This window comes from Callithrix jacchus, chromosome 5, assembly GCF_049354715.1.
Source record: "Callithrix jacchus isolate 240 chromosome 5, calJac240_pri, whole genome shotgun sequence".
Classification (NCBI taxonomy): domain Eukaryota; kingdom Metazoa; phylum Chordata; class Mammalia; order Primates; family Cebidae; genus Callithrix; species Callithrix jacchus.
In genome coordinates, this window is record NC_133506.1 from 55,400,276 (window position 1) to 55,421,571 (window position 21,296).

The 21,296-nt window shown below is 45.2% G+C and overlaps 1 protein-coding gene across 10 annotated transcripts in view; it reads left to right on the top strand.

The window, feature by feature from the left end:
• PHACTR3 (phosphatase and actin regulator 3) overlaps nucleotides 1-21,296 on the top strand; it is a 283,717-nt gene that overhangs the window by 233,012 nt on the left and 29,409 nt on the right. For all 10 annotated transcript variants that reach the window (XM_035299076.3, XM_078372042.1, XM_035299077.2 and 7 more), the window contains one exon: nucleotides 9,992-10,145. In XM_035299076.3, coding sequence (XP_035154967.1) covers nucleotides 9,992-10,145 — 154 coding nt within the window. The remainder of the gene's footprint in view (nucleotides 1-9,991; nucleotides 10,146-21,296) is intronic.

Below are 21,296 nucleotides of genomic sequence, written 5' to 3' on the forward strand. Positions count from 1 at the left end.
GTTTCAATTTGCATAAAATATTTTTTTCCTTCCCTCCACTTTCAGTCTTTTTCCTTAGAGGTGAAGTGAATCTCATGTAGGCAGCATGCAATTAGGTCTTATTTTTAAAAATCTATTTAGCCCCTCTATATTTTAGCTGGAGAATTTATTCATTTATATTCAAAGTTAGTATTGATGGGTAAAGACTCCTGCCATTTTGTTTGTTGTTTTCTGGTTGTTTTATAGATGTTTTGTTCCTCTTTTTCTCTGTTTTGATAGTTTTCTGTAGTGCTAAGCTTTGATTCTTTCCTTGTTCTCATTTGTGTATCTGCTGTAATTTTTTTTGTTATGAGAATTATATAAAAAGTATTACATTATAAAGACTATTTTAAGTTGAAAACAACTTGACTGTGGTCACATGCAAATACTCTAGATTTTTACCTTACCCTACCCCCACAGTTTATAATTTTGTTGCCTTAATTTATATCTTTTTAATTTTGTGTGTTTCTTAGCAACTTATTGTAGCTATTTCATTTATTTCATTGTTTATTATACTGTATTATTATTTATTATACAAGTTCTGGGGTATATGTGTAGAACAGTCAGGTTTGTTACATAATGCCATGGTGGTTTGCTGCATCCATCACCTTGTTATCTACATTAGGTATTTCTCCTAATGCTATCCCACTCCTAGTCCCCCACCCCCAACAGGTCCCAGTGTGTGATATTCCCCTCCCTGTATTCATGTGTTCTCACTTTTCAACTCCCACTTATGAGTGAGAACATACAGTGTTTGGTTTTCTGTTACTGTGTTAGTTTGCAGAGAATGATGGTTTGCAGCTTCATTCATGTCCCTTCAAAGGACATGAACTCATCCTTTTTTATGGCTGCATAGTATTCCATGATGCGTATGTGCCACATTTTCTTTATCTGGTCTATCAATGATGTGTATTTGGGTTGGTTCCAAGTCTTTGCTATTGTGAACAGTGCTGCAATAAACATATGTTTGCATGTGTCTTTATAATAGAATGACTTATAATCCTTTGGGTATAAACCCAGAAATGGGATTGCTGTGTCAAATGGTATTTCTAGTTCCAAATCCTTGAGGAATCATCACACTGTCTTCCGTGATGGTTGAACTAATTTACACTCCCACCAGCAGTGTAACAGTGTTCCTGTTTCTCCACATCCTGTCCAGCATCTGTTGTCTCCTGACTTTTTAATGATTGCCAGTTTAACTGGCATGAGATGGTATCTCATTGTGGTTTTGGTTGGTATTTGTCTAATGACCAGTGATTATGAGTTTTTTTTACATGTTTTATGGCTGCAAAAGTGTCTCCTTTTGAGAAGTTCATATCCTTCACCTACTTTTTGATGTGGTTGTTTTTTTCTTGTAAATTTCTTTAAGTGCTTTGTAGATTCTGGATATTAGCCCTTTGTCAGATGCGTAGATTGCAAAAAGTTTCTTTCATTCTGTAGGTTGCCTGTTCACTCTAGTGATAACTTCTTTTGCTATGCAGAAGCTCTTTAGTTTAATTAGATCCCATTTGTCTATTTCTGGTTTTGTTGCCATTGCTTTTGGTGTTTTACTCATGAAGACCTTGCCCGTGCCTATGTCCTGTAAGGTATTGCTTAGGTTTTCTTATGGGGGTTTTTATGGCTTTAGGTCTTTAATTCATCTTGAGTTCTTTTTTGTATAAGGTTTAAGGAAGGGATCCAGTTTCAGGTTTCTGCATATGGCTAGCCAGTTTTCCCAACGCCATTTATAAAGAGGGAATCTTTTCCCCATTGCTTGTTTTTGTCAGGTTTGTAAAAAAAAAAAAAAAAAAAATCAGATGGTTGTATGGTTGTAGATGTGTGGCATTATTTCTGAGGTTTCTGTTCCATTGGTCTATATGTCTGTTTTGGTACAATGCCATGCTGTTGTGATTACTGTAGCTTTGTAGTATAGTTTAAAGTCAGGTAGCGTGATGCCTCCAGCTTTTTTTTCTTCTTCTTTTTCTTCTTCTTCTTCAGATTATCTTGGCTATGCAGGCTCTTTTTTTGTTCTATATGAAATTTAAAGTGTTGTTTTTTTCAATTCTGTGAAGAAAGTAAATGGTAGCTTGATGGGGATGGAATTGAAATCTATAAATTACTTTGGGCATTATGGCCATTTTCCCAAATTGATTCTTCCTAACCATGAACATGGACTATTTTTCCATATGTTTATGTCCTTATTTCCTTGAACATTGGTTTGTAGTTCTCTTTGAAGAAGTCCTTCATATCCCTTGTTACAGTTATTTTGACCATTGATTTTTTTAAAATCTTCATACTAGAGATTTGAAAGATTTACATACACCATTACCATAATGAAGATTCTGAAGTTGATCATAAATTTGCCTCCTCCAGTGATTTTTATATTTTCATATGTTTTCGTGATAGTAATTATGTCCTTTCCCTTCTGGTTCAAGGACTCTCTTAAGCATTTCTTGTAAGGGCAATCCAGTGATAATGAATTTCCTCAGCTTATTCTTGCCTGGGAAAGATTGTGTGTCCTCCATTTCTGATGGATTGCTTTGCTGGATATAATATTCTTGGTTAGTAGGGCATCCCCCTCCTGCTTATCACTTTGAATATATCATCCCATTCTCTTCAAGCCTGAGAGACTTATGCTGAGAATTTTGCTTATAGACTAGTGGGGATTCCCTTATATGTGACTACATGATTTTTCTTTCCTTCTGCTTTTAGAATGTCTTCTTGTTTTTACCTGTTGATTGTTTGATTATGATATACCTGAGAGGGGACTTCTTTGGGCTAAAGCTATTTGAGGATGTTTGAGTTTCATGGATCTGGATGTCCATATCTCTTCCAACACATGGGAATTTTTCATCTGTGATTTTGTTGAATAAGTTTTCTGTGTTTTTATCTGTCTCTTCTTACTCTGAAAATTTCATAATGCAAACATTTGTTTACTTAATGGTGTCTCATGAGTCTCATAGGCTTTCTTCACTTTTTAATCCATTTTTTTCTGTCTTTTTTCCCCTCTGGATGGATTGAGTTCAGGAGTTCATATTGCTTGATCTAGTCTGTTGTTGAAGCTCTCAATTTTAAAAAAATTTATTGAATTCTTCAGCTACAAGATTTCTGCTTGTTCCTTTTTAAATGATGCCTCTTTGTTGACTTGCTTATTCAGATCACAATTGTTTTTCTGATTTCATTGAATTTTCTACCTGTATTCACTTGTATCTTGCTAAGGTTTCTTAAGGTCATTATTTTGAATATCTTCTCATGCAATTCATGAATTTTTATTTTTTTAGGGTCAGTTATTGGGAATTATTACATTTCTTTGGCAGCATCATGTTTCCTTGCTTTTTCGTTTCTTGTGTCTCTGCATAGATAATCTCTACATAGTGTGAAACAGTCACCTCATCTAATTTTATAGAGTGGCATATTTTTGGGAAAAACTTGTACTGGTAGATGGATCCTAGGGTGTCAGTAAGGTAGAGCACATTGCCTTTGGTTCCAGGTAGGTGCAGTAGTATAGTCTCTGTGAGGGTTTTTCAGCTGTAATAAATGTCAGCAATGCCTGTGAGTGCCTCTGTTGCCTAGTCTGCAAAATTCTTTGGCAATAGTGGTAGCAAGCTATATTGTTAGTTTTCTCATTGGCTGTCAAATACTTTTTCTGTATACATTGAAGTAATTATGTGCTTTTTTTTGTCAGTTTTGGTGAATTAACTTCTTGCTTTTTGAGTGACAAGCTAATCTTGTCTTCCTGGGTTAAAAAAAAAACCCCACTTCATCATGGTGTATCACAATTTTTATAAATTGCTGGGTTTAGTTTGCTAATTTTTTCAGAGTTTTACATCAGTGTTCTTCAGGGATAGTCATCTTTCATTTTCTTTTCTTGAAATATTTTCTAGTTTTACTTTGTCAGAGTAAATTCTGGCTTCACAGAATGATGTGTAGTCTCTCTTGTCTTAGTTTGTTCATGATGCTATAACAAAATACCACAGATGAGGTGGTAATAAATAATACAAATTTATTTTTCCCAGTTCTGAAGGCTAGGAGTTCAATATGCTAGAAGGTTCACTGTCTGATGAGAATTTATTTATCATAGATGGCATCATCTAGGTGTCCTCACATGGCAAGAGATGGAAGGACAAAAAGATGTGAACTATTGTGAAGCCCTTTTTACATTGTGAGGACCTTAAATACATTCATTATTGAGGAGCCCTCAAGCCATTCATGATGGAGGAGACCTCCTGACCTAATCACTTCCAAAAGTCCCCACCTCTTAATACTATTGCATTGGAGATTACGTTTCAACATGAATTTTAGAAGAGATACAGACATTCAAACTATAACACCTTCCTTTCACTTTTTTGAAATAATGGATAGAAAATTAGTATTATTCCTTAAATGTTTTCTAGAACTCATCTGTGCATGTGTCTGAGACTGCAGCATGTGTGTGTGCCTGATAGGTCCATTCTGGTTACATATTTTTTAAGTAAGTTTTGGTAGTTTGTGTTTTTTCAAGAAATTCATTCATTTTATATCAGTTTTCAAATGTATTAGCATGAAGTGATTAATTACTTTTCCTTATAAGTTCTTAACATCTGTAGAATTAGATGATGTCAGTGTCACCTCTCCAGTTTCTGATATAAGTAATTGAGTGTTCCCTCACTGTCTCTCTCTTCTTCTTCCTGATTAATTATTTTCTTTACTTTTTTTTTATTTCATTGGTTTCTGCTCTGATCCTTATTATAATTTTCTTCTCTTGTGGTTTGTTTTAAATGTTCTTCTTTTCCTAGGTTTTTAAGGTGAAATCTGATTTCATGGATTCGAAGATTTTCTTCTTTTTAAATATTGGCATTTAATATTATAAATTTCCCTCCTACGATTATTTTGATATATTGTATTTTCATTTGTTTCAAAACACTTTCAAATTTCCCTTTTGATTTCTTATTGGAGCTATGAGTTATTCGGAAGTTTTTAAAGTTAATTTCTAAATATTTGGGTATTTTTTTATTATTGATTGCGAATTTATTTCCACTCTGGTCAGAGAACATACTTTGTATGACTGAGTCCTTTGAAATTTATTGAAGCTTATTTCTGGTCCAGAATATGTCCTATCTTGGTAAATGCTGTGTGTATACTTGAATGTGTGATCTTCTGTTGTTTGATATAGTGCTTTATAAGTATTAGACCAAATTGGTTGATGTCATTCATGTCTTCAGTACCCTTATAGGTTTTCTATTTATTCTATCAATTATTTAGAGATGGGTTTTGAAGTCTCCGAGTAATAATGTGTAGATTTATTTTTTTCTTTTCTCAGTTCTATCACTTTTTGCTTTATGTACTTTAGATCTCACATAGGTTGTCAATATTTAGTATCATTACACTCTCCTGATGAAGTTATCCTTTATCATAAGATGACCCTTTTCAAAGAACCTGATGAAGTTTCTTGCTCTGAATTCTACCTTGCTCGATACTAATATGCCCATTTCAGCTCTGTTTGATTAGTGTCCAAATGGTACATCTTTTTTAAGATTTTATTTTTAATCTATTTGTATCTTAATATATATAAAGTGTTGTTCTTTATATGTTCTTTAAATATAAAACATGTTTTCTTAGCAGTGTGTAGTTTTGTCTTATATTTTAATCCATTCTGAAACATTTTGCTGTTAATCAGGGTATTCTAACCATTTGCATCTAATGAATATTTTAATTAGGTTTAAATCTACCACCTGGCTATTTATTTTCTATTTGTCCCATCTAGTTTTTTCTATCCTTTCTATCTTTCTGCTTTCTTTTGGATTGAGTGATTCTTTTATTCCACGTTGTCTCCTCTGTTGGCTCATCAGCTATGCCTCTCTGACTATTTCAGCAGTTATAGTGGTTGCTTTCGTGGCTATAGCATACCTGTTTTATCACTGTCTGCCTCAGGGGATAGTATGCTGCTTCACTTCGAGGCTCATGACCTCACCATAGTGTACTTCTGTTCTCCTTTCCCAACATTTGTTCCATTGTTGTCCATTTCTCTCATGTTATAGACCTTGTACTACTTTATTATCAAAGTCAGCTTTCTTTTAAAGATAAATAATAAGAAAAAAATTATCTATTTACAGTTGTTGCTACCATTTCTATTACTCTTCTTTCCCTTGTATAGATTCAGGTTTCTGTCTGCTATCATTTTCCTTCTGCCTAAAGGATTTCCTTTGTCATTTCTTATAATGAGGTCTGCTGGTGATGCAGTCTTCCAGCTTTTTTTATGTCCAAGAAGGTATTTATTTTGTCTTTATTTTGAACGATATTTTTTTCAAGTATGGAATTCTGAGTTTGGTTTTTTTTTCATTACTTTATACTTGTTGCTCCACTGTCTTATCGGCATTGTTTCTGTTGATACATCCACTGTCATCATTCTCTTTGTTACTCTATACAGCGAATATGGAGAATGTCTTTTTAGTTCTGTACACTTTTAGTAAAAGGCGAAAGATTTATGCGATCTGAGGAGTGTTGTACACTTTCGATGTTTGCTCGTGGTTACAGATTTTGATCGTGATGACCCAGACACCGTTTTATGTTTTATGCTTAAAGTTCACTGAGCTTTTTCCTGCTTCCTTGCAGGCATGGATGACACATGTTGTGAATTTTACCTTCTTGGGTGTTGGATGTTTTTTGTATTCCTGTAAATGCTCTTGAGTTTTATTCTGGGAAGCTGTGAAGTTACTTGAAAATAGTCTAATTCATCCAGGTTTTGCTTTAACATTTGTTAGGTAGAACCAGAGCAGTGCTCAGTTACTGAGTTAGCTCAATGGCTGACTCTCCCATTCCAGAGGCAGAACCCTCTGTGTCCTCTATTCAATGCCCTGTACATCATGAAGTTTTCTGTCTGGCTGATGGGAACCGGCCATCTGTCCAGTGCCGTGTGTGCACCAGGCACTGTTACCTCATCATTTCTGATGATTCTTTCCTCAGAGGCACACATTAATCCACTAAAGCTTCAAGGGACCCTCTGCAGATCTTTGGGTCTTCTTTCTATGCAACTCTTTCCTCTTCAGGTCTCTTTTATGCTCACCCTGGCTTCCCTGATCCTTGTGTCCTCTCGGCTTCATCTTCTCAACTCAGGGAGTCTTCCAGGCTCTTCCTGGGTTCACCCTCCCTGGTTGTGGCCTGGCGACTCTCCAGAGGCAGTAGCTGGCCAGTCATGGGGCTACTCCTTTCAATTCTCATTTCTCAAGGATCACTCCCTTTGTTGCAGATTTCTAACATGTTGAAAACTACTGTTTCATACATTTTGACTTTGCGTTTGAGATTTGAGTGAGAAAAACAATTCAGTCCATGCTTTTCCACCAGGTCAGAAGCAGATGTTAATGTCATAACTTTGTACTTTGAAGACTGAGACAAGTTTTCACAGCACATTAATTCTAGAGGACAAAGTTAGGCTCTGCTATTGGGCATCCCTAGATGGGAACCCCACATCTCTTTTAGGCTTCAGCTCAGATGCTACTTCCTTCAGAAATCCCTTTCAAGCACTCTACCCTCCTTTTGTGGCTCATGTATTCTCTCTTACACCAGACCATTCTGCAGTTTTTGTGTTTGTATATGGCAAAAATGAATGGGATATAATCCCCGCTATGAATAAGCTCACCGTATTTGTTTTTCTCCATGGAGTGAAAATGTTTTAAGCTCATATAATGACCATGGTTAGGGAAAGAGCCACAGAAATAATTAGGATATATTGTGACAGTGCACAAACGGAAACTCACATAATGTACCTGAGAACATGACACTTGCTGGCTTCACATTTCCTTCCCTCACCTGACCAAGCTCAGCCAGACATGCGCTGCATCTCCCTCATGTTTGCTCTTCAGTGCCAGGTATGGGAGAGGCGCCTTATGGACAGGCACCTTATCGAACTGAGCAGATCCGTGAATGTCAGGCTGCGAGTGTGGTTGCTGGGTTCAGGCCTAGGTTTACATCCTGGTTCCACCTCTTAACCACTCCATGCTCCAATGGGAGAGCAGGAGGTCCTGCTTAGTTTTGGATGTGCTAAGTTTGAGATGCCTGCTAGAGATCCAGGGGGAAGCATGGTGAAGAAAGCTAATGTGCAAGCCTGGAGTTCAGGAAGGAGGTGGTGTCTGGGGATGGAAATCTCGGGCCAGTAGCAGTTGGTTCTTAGTGTCATAGGACACAGGAGGTCATATAAGAAGCAAATGTGGACAGAGAGAGAAGGAGTTTGAGGATTGGGTCCTGGGCACACCTACCTCTGGAGGTGGGGGAGATGATGAAAGCCAGCGAAGTAAACTGAGACATGGTCATTGGGGCAGGAGTATAGCAGGCTAGGGCAGAGACCTGGAAGGAGAGAGAAGTGAACCTTTCACAAAGAAGGGAGTCACCAACAGTGTCCAGAGACTCTGTACTTCTGTGTGCTTGAGTACAGAGTCTGGGCTTTTCCTGAGCATCCTTTGCTCCACTGGGATTGAAGATGGGACCTGATAAGACTGGGGTTGGGGCAATGTCCTTAGCTCCACACATTTGTGTGTCTGTGTGCAGGGAATGTGGAAGGCAGCTCCTGCTTGGTGAGGTGGAGCTGAGAGTGGTACCACTTAGCCGTTCTCTGTGCCACTCTGGTACTCAGAGAGAAGGAGCCGGCATTGCCCATCCTTCCTCCTAAGCCCTGTCAGTTGTGCATTGTAATGGTGCCCTCGCCCACCACATTTGCTGGAGTTGAACTAGAGCTGGTAATACCAGGGTTCAATGTTTTATTTTGTTTAATTTCTTGCACAATGCATGGATTTTTAGTGAGTTTTGCCAGTACAGAGCTCCATAGAGTATTACCGAAATAAGACTGGTCTGAAGATAAATCAAAGTTGTGTACTTGGAAAGACAATGCTGTATTGTTTTCAAAACCCCGGAGAAAAATGCTTTTTGCGCCGGGTGAACTCTGGATCAGGTCCAGTGCAGACACTTGCAAAAAGGGGTGTTCCAGGAACACAACATGGGTGAAATGATGACAGTTTGTGGGAATGAGTCTCTGAAGAGCTCTAGCGCTGTCTGTTCCCTCGGTGGCTGCCAGGCCACTGGTCTTCACCACAAATGCAGACTGTCACATGTCAAGGCTATTGCAGAGCTGAAGAATGGGACACAGGACTGGAAAGGTGAAACATTCTTTTCAATACTCAGCCAATTTTTCTGGAATAAACATTCCTTGTTTTGCTATAAACCTGTGCTTAATTTCCAGAATTGTAAAAAAGTTGACTGTAATCTTTTTTTTTGCCATCTTCCCAAAGGAGAGATTTTTTTGTTTCGCCATTTTCTGTGATGTTACTTAACAATGTTGTAAGTAACATTGTTACTGTGGGGAAGGCTGTCACTTAGCTTAAAGTCTGTGCAGGAGGCAGATAATAAACAAACTGGAAAGCCATCAGTTGTGGAGGGATTAAGAGAAGTGGAGTGGTGGTGATTGGAGGCCCTGGGGCTTCTGAGGAGCTGGGTCCAGCCCTGGATGATCCCGGCAGAGCTGTGTGACAGGCAGAGGAAAGAGATGACATGGAGACCCTAAGGTGGTCATCTAGAAACTGAAGGAGAGCCATGTGTCAGGGAGGAGGACAGTGGGCAGGAAGAAAGTGCAGGGGTCATATGGTGCTAGGTGGGAGCAGCGGCCACCATGGGGAAAGTCATTATGTCATTTCTGGTCCAAACTCAGACATTTTTGAAAGAAAAAAGTGGTTGCTATTAGTAGTCATCTGGGATAACAGGTGTTAATGGGGACTGTTCCTGGAAACCCGTGAGTAGGGGGCTTAGTGGACAGAGAAAGTGATATCACCTTGCCCCTGAGCTGCCCACTGTTCACTGGAAAGTGCCCTAAGCTGTGAGCATGTGTCCTGTCCTCTCAGTTCTAGCCACCATCACCCTGGTCCGAAGTCCTTCCTCTAGCCAGTGGGTAGCTCCATTGACAAGCCAGCTCTCCACTAAGACCTGTCTCCTTTGTCCCCTTCTCTCCTCTTACCCTTGATGGGGCTCTTAGGAACACTACCACGGAAATGCAAGAAGGAGCTCCTGGCCGTGAAACTACGGAACCGACCCAGCAAACAGGAACTGGAAGACCGGAACATTTTCCCCAGAAGAACAGATGAAGAAAGACAGGAGATCCGGCAGCAGATCGAGATGAAGCTCTCCAAGTAAGTGGCAGCGTGCAGGCACAGCATGGCCTCACCCTGGCCTTGCAGGCTGAGCCCCTCTGAGATCCCACATCCTGGGTGTGCCAGGCCAGGGTGCACTCACAGCATCTGCGGCAGGTCTCTTGGCCCCGCCACCTTTGACATTTGGGGCCGCATACTTTTTTTTTGCTGTGGGGGCTGTCCTGTGCATGCTGGGATTTTGAGTGGCACTCCTGGCCCCTACATACTACACTTCTCGTGATGACCAGAATTGTCCCTGGACATGCCTCCTGGGTGTGAATTGCTCCACTGGCCTGTAGGAGCCAGGCAAGGACTGGGCGAAACTGATGAGGGCGTGGCTTGTCAGTGTTAGGGACAGAACAGTCTCTGTCCACTTCTATCTGACCATTTTCCTGTAAGAATGTGGATTCAGGGTGGCCAGATCTTCTAAGTTTGTGAAGTAAAGCTACACCACACACACCACACACACACACACCACACACACGCACAACACACACACACACACACACACACACAGTTATGCAGTCATGTGTCATTTAATGACAGGATACATTCTGAGAAATGCGTCATCATTAGATTTTGTCTTTGTGGGAACATCACAGAGTGTGTTACACAAACCCAGAGGGTGCGGTCTGCTGCACATCCAAGGATAAGCTGTAGCCGATGGCTCTGAGGATACACACCCTCAGCACATGACCGCATTGAATACTGTGGGCAATTCCACACATTATGGTATAGAAACATTCCTCAACAGAGAAGAGGTACAGTACAAATATGACATACAAAATAGAAACTGTTACATCTGTCTAGAGCACTTACCATGAATGGAGCTGGCAGGCCTGGAAGCTGCTCTGGGGGAGTCCTGAGTGGGTGGTGAGTGAGTGTGAAGGCCAGGGCGGGGCCATGCCCCACTGCAGCTGCCACATACACTGCACGCTGAGGCTATGCTACACTTATAGAAAAATTTTTTCTTCAATAATAAGTTAACCTTAGCTTACTGTAACTTTTTACTGGATAAACTTTAACTTTTGGACTCTTATAATAACACTTAGCACAAAACACACATTATACATCTGTACAAAAATAATTTCTCTTTATCCTTATTCTATAGGCTTTTCATATTTTTCAATTTTACTTTTTAAATGTTTTATTAAAAGTTAAAACACAAATGCCACATTAGACTAGGCCTGCACACTTTCGGACCATCGAGGCTGTCTTCCTCCTCCACATCCTGTCCCACAGGGGCAAGTTAGTTGTAAAGCAGCTTCCGGCAGGTCCCTCGGGAGGAATCTAGAAGGCACTGTTCTCACAGGAGATGCAGCTCCATGCCCGGCACCGCCCCTGCGGGACAAGACGTGTTCTGAGGGACCTGCCGGAGGCCGCTTTACAATGAACTTTTCTTTGTAATAAGCAGGAGGAGCACACTCTAAAATAATCATTAAAATAGTAGTGAGTACATACAGCAGTAACATGGTTATGTAACCACATGATCCAGTACGATGAACCGCACGGTTATGTGTTAGACTTTCAGAGGACTTGGTGGCATGTTTTCCACCAGCATCGCCGCAAACATGTAAGGAATGCGTTACCCCAAGATGTTATATGACAACAACAGCGTCACTAGGCGTTAGGAACTTTACAGCTCCATCTTCATCTTACAGGACAGCTGTCGTCTATGTGGCCTGTCACTGAAATGTCATGAGGCACGTGTCTACGTATATACACATACATGTACATACGCATCATTTTCTGGACAGTGCGCGCACTGAGTCCACCCATTTGCTGTCTGACTGTGACCCAAAGCCCCGGGTGGGCACCTGCTGTGTTGCACCCCCCCCGAAGATTCCCTGGGTGGTCCCTGTGGTCTGCTGGGCTGGAGATGGACAGTGCCATGGGGCAGGACAGAGTCAAGCTGCTGCGTCTTGCTGGGTGAGGTCTTAAGGATCCAGGCATGCCCCTGAGATAGCATGGGGGCCTTCTTTTGGAAGGCAAGGCTGCCATGAGCCAGGTGGAGCTGCCCTGTGTGGCTTTCCAGGGTTGGGCACCTCCCTAGTTGCTCTCCACATTCCAGAGCCACTGGGGTTCAAACCCTTCAGAGCTTGCTGCTTAGCCCAGTTCATTCCCATGATACTGCCCGAAGCTGCCCAGAGTCACAGAGCAGGCATCCGTGGGCTATCAGAGGAAAGTCATGCCATTCTGGCAGGGTGGGCCTCTGTGTCCTCTGAACCTACCAGGCTGGATGGTGGCCAATGGGTCCTGTGTGCAGCAGGAGGGGACATTCTGACGGAGCTCATGCACACTGTCCCAGCAGCCACAGTGGGCCTCTCCTGTCCATACTTGTGAGGTGTGAGCGGTCTGTGCAGGGATGGGCTTGGCAGACAGTGCCCTGGACTGCCCCTAGTCCGCACGCTCCCTCTTTAAACCTCAAACACCCAACCCTTCCCTGGGAGAGACCGTGTCCCAGGGCTGAGGGAAACCAGCTCAGGGAGCGCCACTGCCTCTGTTGATTTGTTCTCCACCCTTGCTGTTCCCTGTCCCCAAGTCACTGGAGACCTTGGGAAAATGTAGGTTCTGATGCTGCAGGTGCAGTGAGGCCTGAGAGTCTGCATTTCTAGCAAGCTTCTGGGGCTGCAGACCCCACTTGCTGCCAGGCTGCAGGTTACACTTTGAGAAGTGATGGTCTCCCCAGGGTGCCCGGCCTGGGCACTGTTGATGTTTGGGCCCAGATCGTTCTCTGTGGAGGGGCTGTTAGCATACCTGCCCCTATCCCCTAGATACTAGCAGTCCACCCTCCACTTCTGACCACGAAACCCGGCCCAGAGGCCTCCCAGTGTCCCCTGAGGTTGGAGAAAACAGAATGGTCCCTGGGTGAGAATCCATGATCTGAAGGTGGAACTCTTGCTCTGGGCAGATTTTCCTCTGAGCAGTTGGGCTCTTCATTTCGAGGAAGGATTGTTTCTCATCTCTGCTGGGGAGCTTGGGCCCAGTGATCTCAACTCCTACCCACATCCTTACTGGAGTGTTTTCACAGGGGAGGGCCTTGAAGGTGAGCGGGTGAGGCCCGGCCTGGAGTGGGTGAGGCCCAGCCTGGACAGCGCGTTCTATGGGCTGTGCCTAGAACGCGCTGTCCTGCCCTTCCAGGCATTGCAGAGCTGTGCTTGTGTTGCTGGAGCGGGTGGCATTTCTACCAGCGTTTGGGAAATCCCTGCCAGCACCACAGTGTCCTCATCCCAGGCATTCAGTTCTGCGAGTCTCCGTCATGGGGCACGGGTTCCTCCCAAGGCCTGGTTTTCTGTTTCTCTGATTTCCAGTGAGGGTGAACATTGTTTTCAGCTTTCTGGTTTCTTCTTTGATTTATGCCTGAAATTTTCTTTATCTTAATGACTTTTCAGAGTTTAGAGTTTACTTTTGAACCTGTGGCTTCTAATCCTTCCAAGTTTTGAGTTACATGATTCTTCTCTCTGTTTGGGGCTTGTGTTTACAGTTTTAAAATACTTTTCTTTGAGGCACCGAAGTTTTGAGTTTTAGGGTTGTCAGAATTCTGATCATAAATTTCAGCAGCTCACAGCCTTTCTCTGCGAGGACCAAGATGTCAGTATGTTGAGGTTTGTGAGCCCAGCTGTCTCTGCCAGCCCTATTCAGTTCCGCAGCTGTACTAATGAAGCAGCTGAACTAATGAAGCAGCTGAAGGGACATGGCTGTGTGCCAGTAAAACTTTATTTACAAAAAGCCAGCAGTCCATTGGGTTCAGCTGGCACTTTGCTGACCCCTGATGTGCTTCATGGTTTGCACTGTTTGTAAGTGTTTAAAAATCCTTCCGAGCCTGGAGGTAAACAGAATTCCATTCCCATCTGTTCTTTGTGGACGCCTTTACCTGTGCCAGTTCATGATGGTTTCTATTTGATAATCAAACCAAGTTCTTTCAAATTAAAATATTAAGTGAATTGATAGAAACAAAAAAGAAGGTAAGTAATGGATGACAGTATATGAGGTTCCAAAAGCAACAATTCTGGTGGTGCTTTGAACGAGAGAAGCCTGGGGTCCCCACCCCTGACTGTGGTGGTGCAGAGAGGAGGTGGGAGAAGGTTAGGCTGCATTTTGGGGTATCCCAAACGCCCCCCTACCTAAGAAATACCAATAACACGGGCCCTGTGACTTGCTTTTATTCCATCACTTACTGAATCTGGAACTAATTTTAAACCTTGGGCTGGAATGTAGTAGCTCCCTGGATGTTTGTCACCATGTTCAAAAACCCAGAATTAGAGAAGAGAGCAGCAGAGGAGCTGCCTCCCAGGAGGTCAGACTGGTTTCTGGAGGCACCGCTTGTTTTCCCTGCAGCAGTGGCTTAATTGGTCTCCCCTTGTCTCTGCTCTGCTCCTTTCGGAGATTCCGCCACCATCTCTTGCTAAGTCAGCCTCTGGTTGCCACGGCAACATGCCATCTACCGTACCCAAAGAACATTTGCTATTTCCTTTTTCTAATTCCTAGGACCTTTGTATTTTATCTTCTGAGTGATGCTGGGCCTTTTCCAGGTGAAACAGTCACAGCTCCCGTGGCCCCTCCAGAACACATCCACGTGCATGGCCCGGGACCTCCAGGGATGTCAGGGTCCCATTTGAAAGAGTAAAGGTCTTTGCTGATTTTCACCCCCTCTCTGTCTAGGAGCTCAGATTACCTTTAAAACTTGAGTAGATGCATCCACAGACTATGAGAGACCCACAGCTCCTGAATGGAAGGTGTGGCCTGGAAATTACACACAGAGGCACAAGCTGTATTGCCTCCATCCTGTCTGCAGCCACCGTTTAAGGAGAACCATGGGAAGGACCTGCCGGCTTTCAGCATGGGTGCCGGCGACGTGCCAGGTGTCTGCCTTTCTTTCATTGACGTAGTCTTCACAATGGCTGATAAAGCAGGTGTTGCTCTCATCTCCATTTTACAGATGGGAAAATTAAGCCTTAGTGAGAAGTTTTCTGGCCCTTGGCCAAGAACCTCGCAGAAGCTGCTGAGGAGTGAGCCTGGGCCTGGGAGAAGCATTCTAGACACTGGGGCTCCCTGTTTATCTTAGGTATGGCTTTGAATTTTCTTACATTGGTTTATCTTCATTCAGGGTATCTGCCAGGCAATGCACCATGCCTCTTGGGCAAAGGACTTCACCTTTGCATTAAAGCAGTGCAGAATGTTGGCTGGGCCTGGTGGCTCACACCTGTAATCTCAGCACTTTGGGAGGCTGAGGCAGGCTTATCACTTAAGGTCAGGAGTTTGAGACCAGCCTGGCCAATATGGTGAAACCCCATCTCCACTAAAAATACGAAAATTAGCTGGGCATGGTGGCAGATATATGTAGTCCCAGCTACTTGGGAGGCTAAGGCAGGAGAATTGCTTGAACCCGTGTGGTGGAGGTTGCAGTGAGCTGAGATGGTGCCATTGCACTCTAGCCTGGGTGACAGAGCAAGACTCTGTTGCGGGAAAAAAAAACAAAAAAAAACCAGTGCAGAATATCACCCAGCAGTGGGGAGTTGGACATTGTCAGGGGAACATAAAGAAAAAGACACAGCCCCGCCAGGGCTCTGGAGCAGCGTGGCAGGCGGGCTAGAACCCAGCCGTCCCTGTGTCCACTGCCTGAGACAGGCCAGCACCACTGTCTCAGAATCTCTTTCCTGGTTTGTGAAATGGGGATGGTGGCAGTACCTGCCTCAAGGCCCTCTGGAAGGTTCCACTTTAGCCCCTGTAGAGAGTCATAAAAGCATGTTCTCAGCAGGGGGTGCTGGGGGCCGGAGATACTGCTGTGGCAGTAAGACAGGCTGCACTCCTGGGCAAGCTGTCACCTGCACCCGGCAGAGGCCAGCAGCAGCAGGATGAGTGAGTGCTGCTGCATGAACGGCGGTCACGATGCCAGGCGCTGTGGAGGGCAGGAGCACTGCCGTTGATGGGGCTGGAGTGTCATTCTTCTTGGTGACTGTTGTGTAATTTTGCCCGGAGAGCGAGGAACAGGACAGGCACCTCCTCAGTCGTGCACAGACCTTCTATTGTCACTCCCCTTGGGGCGTTCTTTGCTCCCAGGAGTATGTATGAGAAGCTGGTTAATGCTCAGTAGCATCTTTCAGGAGGAGCACTTAGCAGGTTAGGCAGCAGTTAGCGGATCTCTGAGTGGCTTCTCTGTATGCTTTGTTCTGTGGACTTCAGAACACACTGCACCCTCAGGCATCCTCCTGGGCTGTGGCCTCCCACTCCTGCTCTGCTCTGCGGGAGCAGGACACAGCATGCAACAGGTTTAGATGCTCCCTCTTCTAGATGTGTTTGAGACAAGGCAGGCCTATTTTTGGTCCTGGAGACAGAATGCACAGAGACATGGAGACAGTGTCCCCACAGAAGCCATGGTTTGGACTGCAAGGTGGAAACCGCACTGGGCCGGCCGGGGGCCTTCATTCTGCTGTGGGCTTGTGCCCAAACCTGAATGGTCAGAGATTTTCACTTCCACAGAAATGGTCTTTGGTAAATTTCAGGCATGTGGAAGGGGGAAGAATCAGCTTCCAATGCTGGCCTTCATAATGACACCACCAATAGTAGCATCTGAGAGGGTCCACCTTGCTGTTGGGCAGGTGCGGTGCTGACTGCCTGCAGTGCCAGGCAGGGAGCATCATCCCTGCTCTGCAGATGAGGAGACTGGGCAGAGAGAGGCTAAACAGTGCTCCAGGTCTCACAGTTCATGAACAGCCAGGCTGTGGGCCCCAGGGCCCTCGATCCCAACCACTGAGCCTTGCCGCCTAAGGCCACACACCTGGCTCAAGTCTTGTGGACAGGGCCGGGAGGATGATGATCACTCTAGCTAAAGTCCAGTTTCCAGTGAATGTCTGTATTAATGAGGTGGTGACCATCCAGGTTCACTGGGCTGAGTCCTTCGCCCGTTGGCCGCTGCAACCCTGAAGCTCTGTGCTCAATGTGGTATGGGTGTGGGACACATGCTCCTTCATGGATCTTACGACATCCCTGAGACCCTCACTGAGGAATGAACACACCTGACATGGGTCACTCCCGGAGCAGGGCTGAGCCACCATGAGCACTGAAGGTTTCTCTTGTCACAGTTACCATTGCTGTCCTGAAAAGTGGTTGCCAAGTTTGCCTTCTGCCTCAGGGTTAACTCATGGCTGCTGGGATGGAAGGTAGTGTCTGAAATTACCTACAAGGGAGGCTTCGCCTGCAGAACAGGGCCGGTTGCTCCTGCCACATCTAATGCCATTGCCCATCTCTTGGGGTGCTTATCCCCCAATTACAGAGATTTCGAATTCATATAGCATGTGCGTGCTAGGCACTGGGGTGCAGTGATGAAAAGACGTGCTCACAGGTGATAAATAAATCATTGTGTTTGGTGAAAGATGTACAGAAATAGACATGTGGACCAGCTCCAGGGGGGAGGGGGAGGATGTCCCAGGCAGAGCAGCCAGCGAGAGCTCGAAGGCTGGAAGCAGTACCAGCAGCTCCTTCCCAGGGCCACTCTGGGGGATGAGAAGGTTCAGGGCTGGTGGGGTAGAGGGAGGCGCCAAGGGCCAGGTGGTGGTGGCTCCTGTGCTGCCCGCTATGGGCTCCCAATCCACACACAGCTCCTGTCATCCCAGGCTCAGCTCAGATGTCACCTCCCCAAGGGACCTTCCTGACCGTACCCCAGTGGCACAACCTTGCCATTACCCTGTGTCACATCGTCCACTGATGTGTTCTTAGCCATTTCCACAGCTGCTGAAAGTGCCCCTTACTCATCTGTTCTATTCTGTGCCCACTGGCATGGCGGAGTCCTGCCCTGCTATTCTGTGAGGACCCTGCCCACTGAGCCAGTCCCTGGCTAAGCTGGTGGGAAATGGTAGATGAGGAGGCCTGGCTTTCCCAAGAGGCAGCCAGAACTCCCTGAGGGGTCAGGAGCAAGGGCATGTCTGGGAAACGCCCCACCTATAGTGTATCATCAGCTTCCTGGCCCTGTCCACAAGGTGTGAGCCAGATGCTTGGCCTCAGGCAGCAAGGCTCAGTGGTTGGGAGCGAGACCCCTGGGGTGCACAGCCTGGCTGTTCATGAATTGTGAGACCTGGGGGCACTGCTTATCCTCTCTCTGCCAGGTTTCATCTGCAGAGCAGGGATGATGGTCCCTGTCCAGCATTGCAGGCAGTCTGGTTTGGGAGAGCAATCGCAGAGGTAGGCGGGCAGAGGCGGGTCTCCTAAGTGTTGCAGGCCCAAGATCCAGCACCATCCTGGGGCAACAGGGCTACAGAGAAGATGGCAGAGCTGGTGAAGATGGATGGCAGGCCTGGAGCAAGGGGTGAGTGGCTGCCAGCCTGGAGTGGGCAGGTCTGCAATGGGAAGAGAATCCAGGAAGAAGGAAGGCAGACACAGGGGAAAGGTTGTATGTCTAAAGAGCTGGCTGTGTCCTTGGGCCATCGGGTCCCTGGGGGTTTTGGCAGTGGTTACATCTGCTTGTGCAGATGAGCTTGCCCAGGGAGCACATGAGATGGAAAGAGAGACTGCTCAGTCCATTCTGAGCTCGAGGGTCTCAGCGGAGGTCAGGGGCACTTGGAGCCCGTCATGGTGTTTTACAGGATCCTGCAGCTCCTGTTGTCCTTGGTCCATTTCCTTCTATAGTGTCTTCCCTCCAGCTTCACACACTTGTACAGAAGGAAAGGGAGTGGCCAGTTGTTTTTCACTGACCACCGGGAACCAGAACAGGCTTCTGTGTGTTCAGTGAAATAAGCCCTATTCATCTCTCTGGATTGGAGCAGTGTTAAACTTTTTTTTAAGCACACCCTGAAAAAGATGGGGACTTGAAATCCACTTTTCTTGTTCTGAGGACTGTGGGACCTCAGCTATTGGACCTGGGCACATCAAGGACAAAGGGCTTCTGTTTGGATAGAACAGGAGTGAGGGGGACAGTGAGATTTCCTCATGTTGCTGAGAAGGGGGCTGGGGGCTGAATTCTCTGAGTTCAGAGGTGAGGTCTCATGAGCCAGACCTGGGGACTGTCCCTGTGGCTCCAAGCTGGACTGGGAAGTCCAGGGAACTCTCAACGTGCAGAGGGCTCCTTGTTAATGAACAGCTTTCAAGGAGCAAAGCCCAGACTTCTCCCCGTGTGATGCACATATGCGGAGAGGCCTCATTGGGGAAATTTGGCCTCCTGTATTCAAAAGCACATTTGTCTGCTCTGTCTCTGAAATTGCCAGTGGTGCAATTTCCAAAGGGATCACCAGAAATAAGGTTAATGCAGAAGCTAACAAAGAAGGCATCATGCCCAAGACCGTTCTTGAACATAATGCCAACAGCTGGGCATCTTCAACCAAAAGAAATGCAGTTGTGGCAGGAGAGACTCAACTGCACTGGGGTTCCTGTTTTGTAGCAAACCCCAAGGTTGCAAAACAGCGATGAGGCTTGTGATCATTTACCTCTTGGGATCATGGGTCCTCGAACTGGACGAGAGCTTTAAGCATGTCAGCTGTGCAAACTTCTGTGGTTCCAGAAATTTCTCCTTGCACAGAGCAGCAGTCCTAGTCTAGAGCGGCCGTCCTAGACTAGAGCAGCGGTCTCCAACCATTTTTGTACCAGGGAGCAGTTTCATGGAAGACAGTTTTTCCATGGACCAGGGAGGAGGATGGTTTTGGGATGATTCAAGCACATTACATTTATTGTGTAGTTTATCTCTACTATTAGATTGTAATATATCATGAAATTATTTATACAACTCACCTTAATACAGAATCAGTGGGAGCCCTGAGCTTGTTTTCCTGCGACTAGACGGTCCCATCTGGGGGTGATGGGAGACAGTGACAGATCATCAGCCATTAGATTCTTATAAGAAGCATGCAACCTAGACCCCTCGCATGCGCAGTCCACAATCTTCTGAGAATCTGATGCTGCTGCTGATCTGAGAGGAGGTGGAGTGAAGGCGGCCATGCTTGCTCACCACTGCTCACCTCCTGCTGTGTGACCAGGTTCCTAACAGGCTAGGTTCCCCCAGATGGGTCCTGGGGTTGGGACCCCTGTTCAAGAGTGTCTGCACATGCTGGGGACTCTGGGTCCATTACAGCATTTCTTTCCCTCCCGTGTGAATGGCCTCACAGCCTCTACTCTGCATGTGAGGAAATGGAGGCTCAGAACTGTTAGTAGCCAGTGAGTAGTTGAGTGAGGACATGAACCTGAGCCTTTCCAGCTCAAAGTCCTTTTCCTTAGCCTATTTCACAACTCCCTGAAACTCATCCATGGCCATCCTATGGTTCAAATTATACTCCACCTAGGGAGTTCGCTTTCCTTTAAGGAGGGAAGAAAGTTCTTCAATACTTTATCCTCAGTGGCTGGTAGAAAATAGGTTCTCAGCTAATTACTGGTGAATGGATGGCTGGTAAGATGTATAGATGGATGATTGTGTGATAGGATACGTGGGTGGTTGGGTGGTTAGATGGACAGCCACCTGGGTGCAGGGATGATTGAACAGATGGATGGATAGCTGGTGAGGTAGCTGCATTATGAGATGCATGAGTAGGTGGGTGGAGAGACAGCTGGATGAATGGATAGATGGGTGAACACGTGGTTGAATGTTGTATAGTTAGATGGATGAGGAGGTGGGTAGAGACACTGTCGAACTACATTCTTACTGAATGGTTTGACATACCCAAACACGTGTCCATCCAACCACTCAACTATCTCAGCAGCCACAGTGGGTTGGATGCAATCCCCTAGGAGTCAGTTCAACCAAGTAAGTGTTTATTGAATGAACATCTGTCTTTATGTAGTGGGCTCTTTGGATACATTTAAGCAATGATTCCATTTACCACATTGATTATAACCAACACATTCAGAAGTGTATTTGCAAGTCGTGTGAGCCTCAGGTCCTCTGTGGCCATTGCTAATTTTGGAGACTGGTTCTATGCTTGTCCAGGCCATGGTTGGCACGTGTTTCTGGCAACACCACTGCTGTCTGGCTGCTGAGCAGCCCGGGCTGTTTCTGGGTGGCAGGTCCTTAGGCCCTCAGGTGGGGAAGCTCTAGAAGCTCCCACTTCACCCTAACTGGAAGGAAGCCTCTGATGGACAGCAGGCCTCTCCTAAAGCTTTCTGAGCACTTGTCAGGAGGAAGAGGGGAGAAAGCTTTACCGGGGTGAGTAAGACTAATGTTAACCCGTGACT